General features: G+C 43.6%; 1 protein-coding gene across 3 annotated transcripts in view; it reads left to right on the top strand.

The window, feature by feature from the left end:
- Positions 1-15,646, top strand: part of LOC117727610 (A-kinase anchor protein 7-like) — a 35,667-nt gene that overhangs the window by 2,099 nt on the left and 17,922 nt on the right. For all 3 annotated transcript variants that reach the window (XM_034528000.1, XM_034528001.1, XM_034527999.1), the window contains 5 exons: positions 32-168; positions 1,951-2,111; positions 4,147-4,259; positions 4,933-4,979; positions 5,312-5,412. In XM_034528000.1, the coding sequence (XP_034383891.1) occupies positions 32-168; positions 1,951-2,111; positions 4,147-4,259; positions 4,933-4,979; positions 5,312-5,412 (559 nt within the window). The remainder of the gene's footprint in view (positions 1-31; positions 169-1,950; positions 2,112-4,146; positions 4,260-4,932; positions 4,980-5,311; positions 5,413-15,646) is intronic.

The following is a 15,646-nucleotide window of genomic DNA, read 5'->3' as shown; positions in this document are numbered from 1 at the left end:
CCGGCTGCTAATTGAGTGTATTTAATGACAGATCAGCGCCGCTGTGCTCGAGGTCCAAGAGGCGGTGCTTCAGCGGGAGCCCCGATTGGCCAGAGCCATGATCCCGGTCCCAACGCTCCACATCACGCTGTTGGTCACTCATCTCGCCAGTCAGGAGCAAGTGGACCTGTGAGTGGAGGCACACAAACACACGAAGAAACAAACAAACCCAGCACACGCACAGCGTATTACACCGACTGTCTGAAGAGGCAAATGCAGCCTGTAATTTGCAGACATTCTGCGTTATGACGAGTTTTCAGTTTGACAGATTTTTATTTTCAGGTCAGCTGAGCTGAAACGGCGTCTTCATTCATCATTTTATTTTTTTATATATATATTACAAATATTCAAACAAAAAATGTATTCCGATACTGGTGCTAGTGTATCAATAAATGTGATTGCAGACAACCATATTTATTGCATTATTGATTTGTCCCCCTTATGTACACACACTGATAAGCTTTTTGACCGACATATATATATATATATATATATATATATATATATATATATATATATATACACACACACACACACACACACACACACACACACACACACACACACAAACAAAGACCTCATGACAGAAAATCCCTCAGTCTGAAATCCTATCTTATCCCAGTTCATGAGGACATTTAGGATTTTCGGTATTACAGAAACATTTTTTCATAATTGCATCTAGGAAAAAAAAAAATCCTCTTATTTTAGGACATGAATTTTTGCTTTTACAGAACCGCCCTAATTAAGGGAATGCCAAATTAGGAATGCTAAATTAAGATGACACAGAGCCTGTCATAAAATAACACTGAAAATATATATTAAATGGAAAAAGTTTTCCTCCGTCGATATTATTAGTTCCTCCGACTGCTCAGTAAAGAGTGAGAGCCGTTGATTTTATGATTAGATTCAGACCGATTGAAGAATAAAATGTACACTCATAGTTAGGATTTTAACTTAAGGAAAGATAAGACGTCTGAGTTTTATTTCAAGTGGCATGAAAGCCTTAAACTGTAGGAACGAACGCTGGAGAGGAACCATCATGAGTTTAGGAATTACTGAGTTGAAGAAGATTAGTTTTTTTTCTTCTTCTCCCTTTTAAAACTTAAGTAAGATAAGACAATCAGTTCAAGATATCTTTCTCCGCTGCACATTCAATTTCTTTAGTGACTCATCGTTCCGTCTATTCCCCGATGTCGGATAGAGTAAAATAAATGATCTTTTTTTTTTTTGTCCTAGTCTCTGCGTTCTACAGGGTTCTGCAGTGACTAATTACCAGCATGTCCTTTCTTTCTTATCCCTTCCTCTCAGTACTTTCAGGAAAACCTGGTTATATGCCTGGAAATGTTTTCGGTTTGGGTTCCTAGAATGAAACGCTGCTGAATGAGGACAGTGTCTGAGGATAGCATGCAGTCCATAATGTAATCCGAGGCTTTTATTCCAATTGATAATCGCAATCATCTCATTGCTTGTATTTGTAATGATATAATCGACCATACAAGTACAGAAATCACAAACCAAAGTAGAGTCACCGATGAGGAGAAACCCGACCAATTTCTAGTATTTTCTGTAAACTTAAAAAAGAACTGTGTAATACTCATTCCCACGTTGAATATGTGGTTTGGAAGAAAAATAAGAAGTATATTTCATATTCTGAAGTTCTCGTCCTAACATTTCCATGAACAGAGTTTATTGACTCAATGTAGCTCTGGGACTTGTCAGCCATGTTGTGTGGCGATACTGATGCTCCGTGCAGAATATTGTGTCATTAATAATCACTAGATTCACCCGTTATGTAATATGAGAGGGAGCGAGAGAGAGGATTAAGTTGTGATTTGGTGAGTGTGTGTGTGAGGAGGGGTGGGGGGGTGAGTGTTGTTGTGTGTGTTGATGCGTGTGTTTATTTCCTTATAGGGCGGCAACCGTGCTGGCTCAGTTCGAGCCGTCATTGGCTGAGCTCCTGGGTGGGCGGGACCTGGTGCTGCCCTTCTCGAAGATCGGCCACTTCAGGAAGGAGGTGGTGTTTGTTGGACTGGCCGCCGGACAACACAGACACACACTGGACAGTGTGGCAGGTCGGTCTTAAACTTATCACTCTCTTTGGCATTTTAGTGCTGCTCGTGCTGTATTTTTACTCGGGGGGTGGGGGGGAAGGAAGCCTTTTACCAGAGGGTGTTAATGTGATACAGTACTTTCTCTCTTGTGTCCCTGTGGAGGGACGTCTGAACTCGGGGGCAAGCGAGGAGGATTTGTAGTCTTTGTTATAGACACTTTTTAATGGGGTGGGTGCTCGCTGTCGTGGGGGGGATTTTCTATGGGAGGTCACAGATTAGACTGCTTTAGGAGAGCGGAGGGTATACTCTGGGCCTTCGCTTGTGTCCTGCACTATAATACAACGCAGTAAGAACATAATGGATGTCGATGGATGTGAGCTCTCGTTGTTGAATAGTCAACCACTTGCACTCCATTTGATATCGAGTGTGACGACATCCTCTTTCTTCAAGTTGTGCAAGTGGATCTGGTCAAATGATATGGTACTTGTGGGATTTTCTATACGTGTGTGTGTGTATACCTGCATACTCTATTCACACACACACACACACACACACACACACATCTGTGCTTGTGCATGTGACAAGTGTGGGATGCGTATGCAGAAGCATCTATGTGGGTTTCTGTGTTGTACCTTTGGCAAAAACACTAATCTAACATTTCTAAGAGGATTCTCTGCTCTTTCAACACCCCCCCCCCACACACACACACACACACACACACACACACACACACACACACACACACACACACACACACACTCACTCCTAATTGCTTAATAAGAAATATGCAGCCAGGGATTTGTAAAAGTAGACAACGTAGATTTCTGTGCACAGGCTCAACAGCCGCTCAACCCGTGTATTAACTGCTCAGAGCAGAAAATACTACATTTGGCATTTTATCCAAAAGACATTTAATCTCGGGGCTTGATATAAATAGGAAATGCACTAAATTAATATTTTTAAAGAAAGAGCGAGAGAGAGAGTGCTACATGGTCCAAGGTTGTTCATTACCAAAAGCTATCAAGTTTTATTTAATCTTAAAACTTTCTTAGTCAGTCATTAGAGGCAGAAGTGATGAGCTTTTCATACCAAAGGACCAGAGAAAGGTGCGGTGGGGATGGAGGGCGAGTGTCTTCTTGCTCAGACATAAAACATGCGGCATTAAAAAGTGTTAAAATCTGGATCCATCCCATCAAACGTCTTAGCTGACGTAAACACAGGCAGACCCTCCATCATTGACCCAGTCAAACACAATCAACCTCCGACCCTCGAGCGATTGAGTGCGAGCTGCAACGGACGTGAAGTGCGTTGAGCAACTATTAATAGGAACAGTTTAGCTGATTTCCTCTTGGCGTTTTTTGGGCGGGGACTTTTTGCCTTCGTTGCCCCCGGTTACGGCTTTAAAAAAACGGCACCAAAAAAAACACAGCAAAACGCCTCCGTACCGTCTCCTTCTTGAACACCTGCACGACCTGTTAAAACGCTCGTCTGACAACAAAAAAAAGAGCGTTGCCAAGTTTCATTAATATTCCCGACCATGAAAAATGAAAACGTCAACAACAGAAGATGAAAGTCCACATTGCTACCCTTGGAAAAGCAATGTGAGGATACAGCATGCAATCCGCCTCTCCCCCCACCACTCTTATTGATTATACACTAACCTTTCTCTCCCTGAAGAGCTCCTCGACTAAAAATACCTCTACGGTTTCCCCTAAACCTCATCAGTTGGTGTGTGCGTCTTTGTTTGTGTGCGTTTGTCCTTGCAGGTTGTTTTCATGCCCTTGTTTATGGGATATGTTCAAATGATATGCAAGTCTTTTTTTTTTTCTCCATCTTCTGACACACATTCTCTGCGACAAAAGACCAGGACCAGAGTTTTGGGAGGAAGTAGAAGGCGGATGCTCATGACGTTGTGGACTTCAGTCCGTCTTCATGACCTCTGTCACACGTCTCTTGTCTGTTTAATGTTTATTCCTCTTTGGCCTCATCAATTAAAAAAATTAAAAAATATATGGTTCCTCTCATAACTTTTGGTTGTCGTGCTTGTGCGTTGCAGAGTTGTTGCGCGGCCATTTTGAAGAGCGGGGTCTTCTGCAAGAAGGCAATCGTGGGTTTGAACCCCACCTCACCATCATGAAGCTGTCCAGAGCATCAAAACTACGATCACAGGTATTGAGGCGCTCCGTATATATTAGCATATATTATATTTGTGAGCCAATATCAAACGTGCTTATCAGTCAAACATGCATTAGGCTGGTTGTCATGGCGTATCTACTTCAAGTTTGCCAACGTGGCAGCTTAGTTATAGTATCAAGCTATTGATGTCAGAAGCATTACTACGCTAATTTCTTGCAGTGTGCACACTTGAAAACAGTTAATTGATGATACTATAAACTTGAATTATAAGTGGTTGTTTTAGTGGTTTTAAATGGATAACGATTTGTCTTGTATGACTCACTCCAATTAGGCGTTCGCATGCAGTCACAGTGTATGTGGCAAGTATTGTCCAGGCCAAATCTGTTATTACTATTATATATTATATTGGGATGGATTAGGGTGAGAAGTACAGAAAAACGGTATTTGAATAAGGGAAATGGAAAATGGTGGAGGGATTGAGAGAATGGGTTTAGAGGGTGAGGGGGAAGAGACAGAGGAAGGAGAGCATCCATCTCTTCTTTTTTTCCTTTTGACACCTGATGACTGATTTTATCCTGTGTGTGTGTGTGTGTGTGTGTGTGTGTGTGTGTGTGTGTGTGTGTGTGTGTGTCAAGACTGAATACACATGTCCTTAAAAGGTGTGATAAACATGACCTGAGCAGTCTTTCCTCTTGGTGTCTCTCAGGGTATCAAGCGTGTGGACCCAGCCCTCTACTCCAACTACACTAACAAGTAGGTGCTGGTTCTGTACACTGGCCGGTTTCAGCGGGGCATTGTTGGCCCATTCTGCATGCTTGCAACAGGAGAGACCCACTGCACTGTTTGCACAAATAAAAATCAATTTTGCTAATGTTTTGTTGTGTTTAGGATGAAACCTAGTTTATTGAGCTATGGAGCTTATTGTCGGTTGGCTTTTAGTTTGATTGATCGCGGTGACATCAGCCTCCAATATCGGCTCTCTGTCTCAACACTCTCCTCTCCCTCTCTCTCTCTATCTCTCTCTCTCTCTCTCTCTCTCTCTCTCTCTCTCTCTCTCTCTCTCTCTCTCTCTCTGACACACTCAGGTGTTTTGGAGACCAGACAGTTGAGCGGGTGGATCTTTGTTCCATGTTGAAAAAGAAGCAACAAGATGGATATTACCACACTGAGACGTCACTACAACTTGGTTAGTGTGCACATATACACACTCACACCCACACACACACACACACACACACACACAGACACAGAGCCTTGCTTTGTTTGTGTGTGCGCGCTGTTTTTGCACGCAGGTGCACTGTTGAGCCACCAGAGGGAGCTCTCTGCTCACATAAATAACAAAGAGTCTTTCTTGTTTTCTGTTGCAGTGGGACACAATTAGCATATTTCGGGGTCATATGTTGCTGTAATTGTTGTGTATGTGTGTGTGTGTGTGTGTGTGTGGTATTTTCTGCTAATGATGTTGGGTGATAGATAAGATGCCTAGAAGCTGTGTACATTTGCTAATAACTTAGGAGAGGTTGCTCACTGTTTGTGGTGTGACCGGGAGGTCAGTTTTAAAATATGTATGTAACACAACACCACAATACTTAATGTGCTTATCAGAAGCTAAAAGAGAAGCAAACTGGCCTGATCAAACACCACGGGGATACTCAAGGGCTCATTTCCATAAAATCCTGGCTGCCCGGTTCAGTCGACAGTTGGCAGCGTTGCTGAATGGCAGCTCTCTGACGGCCGCTGCATGGACGTGATGCTAATGAGCCTGAAGCGGTTAATTGGTTAAAATCACTTTTTGTTACAATTTGATGTCGAGCCGGTAGATATTGTTACCGTGCCGCACCCACATCAACTCCAGGTGGCGCTGTTGACCACTGTCGGACCTGGGTTGAAGCCAGACAGGCAATGTCACAGTGCTCCTGCTCATGTCTATCAAATGCAGGAGGCTTGTGACTGCATGCTGTTGCTAAGAGAGCTTTTTTTTCACTGTTTGCAAATAACATTTTAAACCGCTTTATGATTCAAATAGATGGGAGAGTTGAGGAGGATGCTTTGTCGCTTCTCTGAGGCTGCACAGTTACGTAATATATTGTTAAATGGGGTGTTACTGCTGAAATAGCTGACATGTAGTGTAACATGGTGCACATGTTACACTAATTTCGCGTATTCTTGCCCTGCTGTTATTAAATAGTTGGCTTCACTTTTTTGTTTTTACAACCGGTGACTGTAGATTTAGATCACATGTTGCCACTATAGAGGTTTAAGCAGCGGTGTCAAATGAAACATTTAAAAAAAATAATCATGCTGAACGTGACATTTTTAATCTTGTTGAGGGGAAGAAAAAAAAAAACGGGGTTCATGTGCATTTTGTGTCTCGGCATCACCGCCAATACCCACAAACGCATGAGCGCATCATCACACCGTGACCATGGGTTACCATGGAGTTAGAAGGATCAGCGTACACCTCCGAGCACACGTAAGCCACTTGACAGGGAACCCTAAAATCCCACCGGGAAGCATCAGCTCCTCTGATTTGCGGTGCGAGTGTTAGAGATCGTACAGAGGCGGTCGGCACGGGTTTTGTGGATCACTGGGCGCTCTGTGGGAGACAAAGAGCGACAGTGTGTGTGTGTGTGTGTGTGTGTGTGGGAGTGAGGATGTTTACTGTGCACTTCTTTAAGCTCGTGTTGTCGTCGAGTGTCTTTCACAGCGATATAGAAATGTGTTTTTTAAAAGCACGAAAAGGTCAATCTGAGCACCGCATCCGGCTCTCTGGATCGTGGTTCCAGAGAACATTTGGTTTTGTTCTCGCTGTTCTCCGTCAAGTTTGCTGGAGTTTGATGTGATGTCGCACATTTGTTTTGAAAAAGTTTTCTAAACGCTTCATTGTTCCTCTGCAACCGGCCGTATACGGTAACCTAGGAGACAATGTGGCCTTGTGTGCGCCGATTTTAATTTTGGCGTTTAATCCCGGTGTTCTTCGTACATATTTGGACAAGAAGTAGCCGATGAATATTGAAAGGCCCTTTTTTAAACAACCTTCAAAGTGTTACATTTGAGAATGTTATGTGGAGTTACATTGTAGGGCTCTTTTTTTAATTTAATTTTTAAATAAGGAAATGCGTTTAGTTTCACTGTTCTGTAACTTTGTACATTTTAGAAGAGGACATAACACAATTATCCTGCAAGAAGAACGTCAACCGATTTTGTTTTGGTACTATTTGGTACTACTTGTTGATAATTGCTAATATTTGCAACCTTAGATAGGTATTGTTGTGTTTCACGGTCAGTTTGAGAGCTTTGTAGACCCCGATGCAGCTGCAGATCTTCAGGACACAAACACTACCGCTTTTGTCCACAGGGGCCGCCAAAGTCGACACAAAGTGAATGTTTCAAAATTCAACACCCTTATTATTGGAAAAAAAAGTGTATTTTGAATTAAATTCTTCATTAAGATTGGTCAGTCATCCAGTGACCATCAAAGGAACTGCAGATTTTAGGCACAGTGACCGCAGAGAAGCTAGGAAAACCCAAATCGATCATAAAATCTATGTTTGAAGAACGATAGAGCTATAAATGTATATAGAATAAAGCCATGATGAGCAGTCCTTTGGCTTCACTGCCAATAGACTTCTTGTTAAATGTAGACGTTGATGCGGTGGGTAATAAATATTGATCAAACCGTGTAAAGAAGATCATATCTCTTGGCGGGTTTATTCTTCTCTACGTTCATGTTCCTCACAATCAGGTTAAGAGGGCTTTTTCTGGTGGTGCACACTAGTCAGTGTCTGATTATGTGTGTGTGTGTGTGTGTGTGTGTGTGTGTGTGTGTGTGTGTGTGTGTGTGTGTGTGTGTGTGTGTGTGTGTGTGTGTGTGTGTGTGTGTGTGTGTGTGTGTGTGTGTGTGTGTGTGTGTGTTAATCCTAATCCTATAATCCACTGGACAACATAATCCACAACAGAGCCCGTGATACACAATCTATGGTGTCACTGTGTGTGGGAGTGGGGGGGAGGTGCCAGAATACATGTGGATGGTGAGAGAAGACAAGGGTGGGGGGGAAAAACAAGACTGGAGTTTTCGGTGTGTGTGTGTGTGTGTGTGTGTGTGTGTGTGTGTGTGTGTGTGTGTGTGTGTGTGTGTGTGTGTGTGTGTGTGTGTGTGTGTGTGTGTGTGTGTGTGTGTGTGTGTGTGTGTGTGTGTGTGTGTGTGTGTGTGTGTGTGTGTGTGTGTGTGTGTGTTGGATTTTCTCATCAAAGTTCTAATCTTTAAAATGTTTGAGTGGATTTGGCGACACCTGTGGCCAATCGTGGTAACAGCAAGTGCGGTTCAACGCTAAAGGTCCGAAAGTTCTGGGGACAATCTGCTTTACAGCTCAGCTAAAGACAAAAGAAACTCATGTTTGAACACAAACAGCAAAGTAGTTGTTAGTATATAAGTAAGATGGAAATTATAGCGTCCTGATGCGTCTGAAATCGATGCCGGTGAACCAAGACGTTATTCACATATTCAACGTTGAATATGTAAAGCCACAATGCGGTCGTGAAATAGGATCACGACTGTCGTCGCATCCTTCGTGCTCTGGCGTCTCCGCTGCTCCGAGTGCTTAAGAAAGAAAGAAATGGAGTGAAATATGGCGGTGCCACTTGTGTTTAGACAGGCGGATGAAAGTTTATCTCTCGGAAACAAAAACACACTCCGCGGTCTCGTCTCGTTCTGGTGCCACACGCCGGCTCTGTTGGCCGTGAGCAAGAAAGAATGGAGGTAATTAAAGTGCGTGTTTACGAGATAGATAATGTGTTCTGCTCTGTGGTGACAAGTCCTCCTCGCTCGTCATGTCACTTCAAAAGGACTTCTGGGTAATGTTTGAACTCCATTCAGTTAGCGGAAAAACGTTTTCTCTGAGAAAAAAAAAAAAAGGAATTCCAAAATGCTGTAACTCATCCTTACTTAGGTTGTGTTATGACACACAGACTTACACACACACACACACACACACACACACACACACACACACACACGCATACGCACATGGTCAGTGTGACATTTCCAGCTGATCTGCAAAGTGGAGATAATTATTTTTAGGGAGAGATCGGTAGGTGCGGCTCCTGTCGTGGCCTTTTTTTTTTTTTTTTTTTTGTTGCTATTTTAAAAACAATAATGCATCCATGAATATATTCACACGGACGCGCAAGCACTACAAACAACGAGCGCTCCAAACGGCATCGTGCCCAGATGAAGGTGTTTTTTGGTTGCTCTGTGTATTTCATTGAGATAAGGTCACTCACTTCCGCGCAGGCCGCGCCACTCGGCTGCTTCCTTACACGACGAGTCTTTTGGCTCGTTTCCCCGGTCGCCTGCCAAATGACGCAATTTGCTAATTTGCATTTAAGTGGGCTAATTTATTTCTGGAGAAATAAGGAGAAACTGCAGCATTTGCAACACCCATTATTGGAGTTAATGTCTTTGAGGATTTATTGAGGTCTTAGTTGTAAAATGTGATGTGAAAAGTCTTTAATGGTTGGAGTTCACAAACATGAGGCTGTAAATGGACTTAAAGTGTGTTAAATATACATTTGATATAAAAAATGATGATGCTCTCAATGTTCAAAGAAACATGGCTGAGGGGATTTGGAATAATTTGATTTAATTAAAAAATCTGCGTGGAAAAATGGATTTTAAAATGTGATTTCTAGTGCAAGCGAGCAACTTATTTATTGGGTCTCTGCAGCTCATTTTCTTCATTCCCCTTTTTTCTTTATATTAGGACCTCTTTTCATCGTAAAACAGCAGCGATCTGTTCAAACACGCTGGAGCTCGACGTCATTTCACGGCTTCAAACAAGGAAAGCGTTCCACGCCGGGAAGAAGTATTAATTTAACAATTTAACGAGCCACTCTTAAATGAACATTTAAAGAGGCTTGATTTTAAATTGAGAAGTCTCACCTGTGTCATCGGTTTGTGCAAATCATTTAGAGTCGGACATGTTTCCCACAACCTAAATGTCAACAAACCGTCTGCAAAGCCTCCATCCCACTAATGCAATTAATTCAGCTAATTAAAAAAAAAAAATAAATCTAAAATCTAAATACACAGCTGCCAAAGTTATTAAGTGACAATGGGGCTATTCATCCAACAATCCCAAATCGGGGGGAAAAAAACAAACAAAAAAACCTTTTCCTGTCTCTCCCATCCTGACGACGTTGAGTGAATGTGGCGTTAGAGTTTAAACACCCCGCGACCTTGGCGTCATCGGGCCGGCTGCGTCACACGTCAGCCCGATATTCACAGGTGTGACATTTGCTTGTTTTTTTTTGTCTTCGTGTCGCAGTGGAAGAAGACGTGATTCCGTCATTTGCGCATGATTACGTCTTCAGAGTCGTTACGGACGCCGTTATGTCACGCTGCGGCGTGTGTGTCTACGTCTGCATTCAGCGCAGCAAACAATAAGCGCCTGACAACGATAAGTATAGCTGAGCGGAAGGAAAGGACCAAAAGAGGAGAAGAAAGGACGCCGTTAAGCAGCTGTGACTTCGCAGATGGGAGGAAAAGTGAGAGAGATCGAAGTGGATAGATTGCGAAATATAAGTGAGGTTGAACGCAAGTGATGAATGAGTACGGAGGGGTGGGGGGGGGTGAGAGAGGAGAGGAGAATGGAAGCAGTAGAATTAAACTGATCGAGGGGATGAGACGGCGAGAGAACACAGAGAGGCTGAGTGGAGGTGACAGTAAGCAGACGAGTGGCTCGAGGTCTGGTATTAAAGGGAGGGCCGAGAAGGCCGACGGAGGACGACGGGGTAAAGGTTTGGAACGGTCCCTCGGCTCAGATGTGATGAGGATAAACCCAACACAATATTTTCGGGCTAAACATTTTTATTCCAGTGTTGATCATTTGGTACATTTAATTTAAATAAAAAAGAAAATTTGATGTAGAAACTTTTTTTCAGATCTGCATCTTCTAATGTGTGAAAACTAGAAGTACAAAAACTATTTAAAAAAAAAACGAACCCCCTAAATGATCACCGTTTTTACGGTTCTCTGTTTCTGATCCAATTGGAGATTGTGTAAATATTGCAAACAACCTGGAGATGTGGTAGCGATACAAACCCACAGCGCGTGAACGACTTGATTTGATTCGGAGACGCTTTAACGACCTGAACAGCCGGGATGAGGGAATATGAAAACCACAGACCCCACACCGACGACTGAATGGATGGTTTGTTCACCGGAGTGTGAGAGAGGGAACGAATCCATGTTCACCAAATCGATTCAATGCAAACCGGCAAACCAAAGCCGTGTGTGTGTGTGTGTGTGTGTGTGTGTGTGTGGCGTGTTAATTTAAGCAAACAGGCTTTTAGATGATAAAGAAAGCTAAAATAAAACCATTGTCCGGGCACTTTAATGGTAAACATTAAAACCAATTCAAGATTCATTTGGAAACTCTCACCTGTTTTGCTGAGCTCCTTTTTAAAATGTCAATAATGGAACCACAACATTGTGTAATACGATGTTTTTTGTTTTTTTTGTGTTAATCCTGGGAGAATTGAGTGATGCTCATAAATAATCATCTTCTATAATTTGTGCGCTTATGAAATGGGCCTTCTGAATAACCGTTTTAAACAAAATGGAAGATTTGCACCTCTCGTGACGAATGATTGTCGCTCCAAAAAAGCTGAACGTTTGAACCCAGGAAGCGAAGGCGGAGCAAAGCAACCGCATTGGGAGATGTGTGGCTTTAAGGCGACTGTGGTCCACCACATGTTCCCAGCAACCAGAATGACTCTCAGTGTGTGTGACACGTTTGGATTTGTGGACATTTGGAATACGTGACCAGGTCTCGATACCGCCACTAAATAAATATTTAATGTCGTTTTTTTAAAAAGTATAGTGTAAAAAGTGTGATCGTTGTTTCCGGTGCATCCCTTGCTTTTTTTTTTTTTACATGTGCATGTTAAGCGCTACAATAAACAGGGAATCACCAGAGCAGACCGAAGGCCCCGTTATCTGCTACATACAGTCGGCTGTCTTGTTCTCGTCGTGTACACAACCTTGTGACTAAGTACTGAGGCACTATGAGTTGACCTTCAAGCCATACAAAGTCAACACTGTTGCAGTCTCTCTCTCTCTCTCTCTCTCTCTCTCTCTCTCTCTCACTCTCTCTCACGTTGTTTATGGAAGCGCTACCTAGTTCTGATTCAATGAGCTTGAATATTAAATCTTAACCTGATTCGTACCTGCCCTGCGTAACAAAAATCAATCGGACTATGTCTGTGTTCGTGCAGCGGGGGGCGGGGGGCGATGTGTTCACGTGCACATGTGGGAACAGTATAATTGACGCTCGATAGCCGAGGCGGCGGCGTCATCGGTGACGCCGCTCATACGCCCGCTCGGCGCATTGTGTGGTGTTTGTTTGCGTTGACGTCTCCCCTCGCTCTTCACACTGGCACCTCCTCCTCCTCCTCATCCTCATCCTCCCTTTGTTATCCCTCATTAGCCCTGGAGGGTGTGAGACGTGTTTTTTTTTTTTTTTTTAATTTGAAGGAGGCCTCTTGTCGAGGGCCCGTGGACACACAGCTCCAGAGGAGCCTCCCTGAAGTTGGTGCTGATTCGTTCGAGGACTCTTCAGCAGAGCCGAAGCGAAGGTCGAGGTCGAGAGGGTCGTGAACCGAGAAACTCGCGCCGCTCGTCGCCGTTTCTACCCTGCGTCCTCGTCGTTGCGCTACACTTTGAAACGAATGGTTTTTAAATGCGTACGTCGAGTTGAAGTTGGTTTTCTTCATATTGATTTTAGTCGTTCCAGCATTTACTCACATTGGGATTATTGCCGTGCTTGAGGCCAAATATCGATCTTCCTTGACGGATTTGAGAGTTTAAAGTAATATGATGATGATGCATTTTGTTGTTATGCGATACTCGAACCACAACGTACTTTTTTTTTTCTTTTTTTTTAAAAGAAGGTTCCCGTGAATTATTGCAACCAATAAATAAAAATACAGTTTAGGGCATTTTATAAGATAGAAACAGAATAGTGAATGGTTGTTTCGAAACACACCTGTGGGGCATTTCTGTACTACATTTATCAGCTGATGGCGATTTATAAATATATCTGCAATGAGCTTATAGAGGAATGCATTGTTCTCTTATGAATTATATCATTGTAAAACAGAAAATTGGACACGTTGAGGGAGGGAAGCTGAGTTGTAACAAGCTTCTTTTTCGCGTCATCAAAACCGGTCCTGCCGCTTTCCTCTCTTACGCAATCCACCGAGCGACGAAGCCTCGGTCGACGTGCGGCGATGAGGATGAGAGGAAAGCTGCTTGCTGTTTTTTTTTTGTAGCGTATGGCTGCGCCAAAACACTGAATTATTCACTGTTTACTCTGAACACTTTGCTGCTGCTGTGCTTTTACCAAAGTGTGACACGATTAGACCAAACAAGGATTCATGAATGAATGGTGTCGGCCGTGCTCTGATCCAGGAGGCTTGGGAATCCCTTATTTTAGTACTAGAAAGGCAAGACTAGATTTAGCTAACCAGCTAACTAGACGGGCTATCGACCGATAATAATAGAAACTATCAAGTTATAATAGTCGAGGCTCATTCAAGGCCGGCGCCGGCTCAGTGAGGTTCAGGATGTGAATACCACACTGGAGTATCGATCATTCATTACATTTGCAGCATTTTTGGTTTTTGAATGACATGCAACGCACAAGATAACCAAATAAAACATGACAGTGTGTCTTTCTTCACCCCTGACCTTCCGTCATCTTAACCATTCTCGAGCTTGAAATTGACCTTTTTTTTTTTCTTCTTTTTAAAAAAAAATCTTAACCTAATTTATTTTCCTATTCTTTGGGAATATTTGTTACGCCACAAAAGAACATCTCGGGACTCATAAATAGATGAGTCGCATGCAGCACACACACACACACACACACACACACACACACACACACACACACACACGGTTGTGTCTTTTCATACTGCTCCCTTTTCCTCTTCCACACACACTTGCCACACTGGTAAGCATGCTCACCCGGTCTTGATTGTACATTTACAGAAGCTTGCTCGCACAACACGCCCCTCCTCCTCCCCTTTCAGCCACACACAGACACACACACACACATTTTCTATTTTATACATACCCCTCCTCCGCTTACCCTACTTCACACACACTCTTTTTGTCTTCTACACACACACACACACACAAGCTCTCGCTCTCCCCCTCCTTATCTCTCTCTCTTTCTCTCTCTCTCTCTCTCTCTCTCTCTCTCTCTCTCTCTGAGACACACACACACACACACACACACACACCCCTCCTCCTCCCCGTGCCAGTGCAAAGTAGAGCGAGAGCAAGGAGCCACTCGTTTCATTTTTTCCTCGTCGGCTGACTTGCTCGGTCTTCTTTGGGCTGCACGGAAGGAAAGGGAGGTTTTTTTTAGGGCTTTTTTTTTTTTTTTTTTTTTTTGCCTCCATCCTCACCGGGTCCGTTTTGCTCCTTCGAGGGTGGGGGGGGCCGGGGGGGGGAAGAGAGAAAGGGGAGTCGGGGAGATAGAGAGTGTCTGTGAGAGACAGAGGGAGGAAGCAGGACCCTCGCTCCATCAACCTCTCTAAGGGGAAAAGGAAAGGAAAGGAAAGGAAAGGAAGCAGAGGGGAAACAGAGGGGGGAAAGAGAGGAGGTGAGGGAAGGAGGCGCCATGGGTCAACTGTGCTGCTTCCCGTTCTCCCAAGCGGAGGAGAAAATCAGTAAGTGTCTCCTTCCCCTGTCACCATGCGTGGGTGTGCATTGTTGGAGAAACCAATTGGATTGATGTACTCCGCGGTGCCGTCTGTGGAGAGGGACTGCATGCATGTAGCGTGGGAATACACCGTGTGTGTCGCTTTGTGTCAGCTGTGTGTGTGTGTGTGTGTGTGTGTGTGTGTGTGTGTGTGTGTGTGTGTGCGCGCGCGCTCGCATCCATGATCGTCCGTGACCTACAGACGCACAAGGAGTGTTCATGTGAGAGGGGTGACCACGCAGTTCCCTTTGTGTGCGGCGTGGTATCCGTGTGTGTCTGTGAAGTGACGGTCATAGGTCAGCTGTCTAGTTCACCTCTCATCTCTTGAGTTGCTCCGTCCGGCTCGTGAATCAGGAGCTTCTGCAACCAGGTGGATCAGTTGCCTTGTCAACTTTGTCATTTTGTCACGGAGAAATGTCAGCTGTCAGCGCTAAACTTTAAAGTATGTTCTTTAACCTCTTAAAGGTGCTCTTTGGAGTTTTCTTTAAAACAAACGTTATTTATTATTTCTCACCAAAGTCTGTCTCTCCTCGAGGTCCAACAGACCCTGTTGAATACGTTTAACGAAAACCGCCTGTAAAGCCAATTTTCTAGATATTTCCAACCACGTTTGCTAGCTTTTCTTCTGTGCTGCCTTTTTTTTGTTGT

Source organism: Cyclopterus lumpus, chromosome 24 (genome assembly GCF_009769545.1).
Source record: "Cyclopterus lumpus isolate fCycLum1 chromosome 24, fCycLum1.pri, whole genome shotgun sequence".
In the NCBI taxonomy this organism is placed as follows: Eukaryota; Metazoa; Chordata; class Actinopteri; order Perciformes; family Cyclopteridae; genus Cyclopterus; species Cyclopterus lumpus.
Note: the sequence above shows the minus strand (reverse complement) of the source record. Positions and strands in the feature narration are given on the sequence as shown.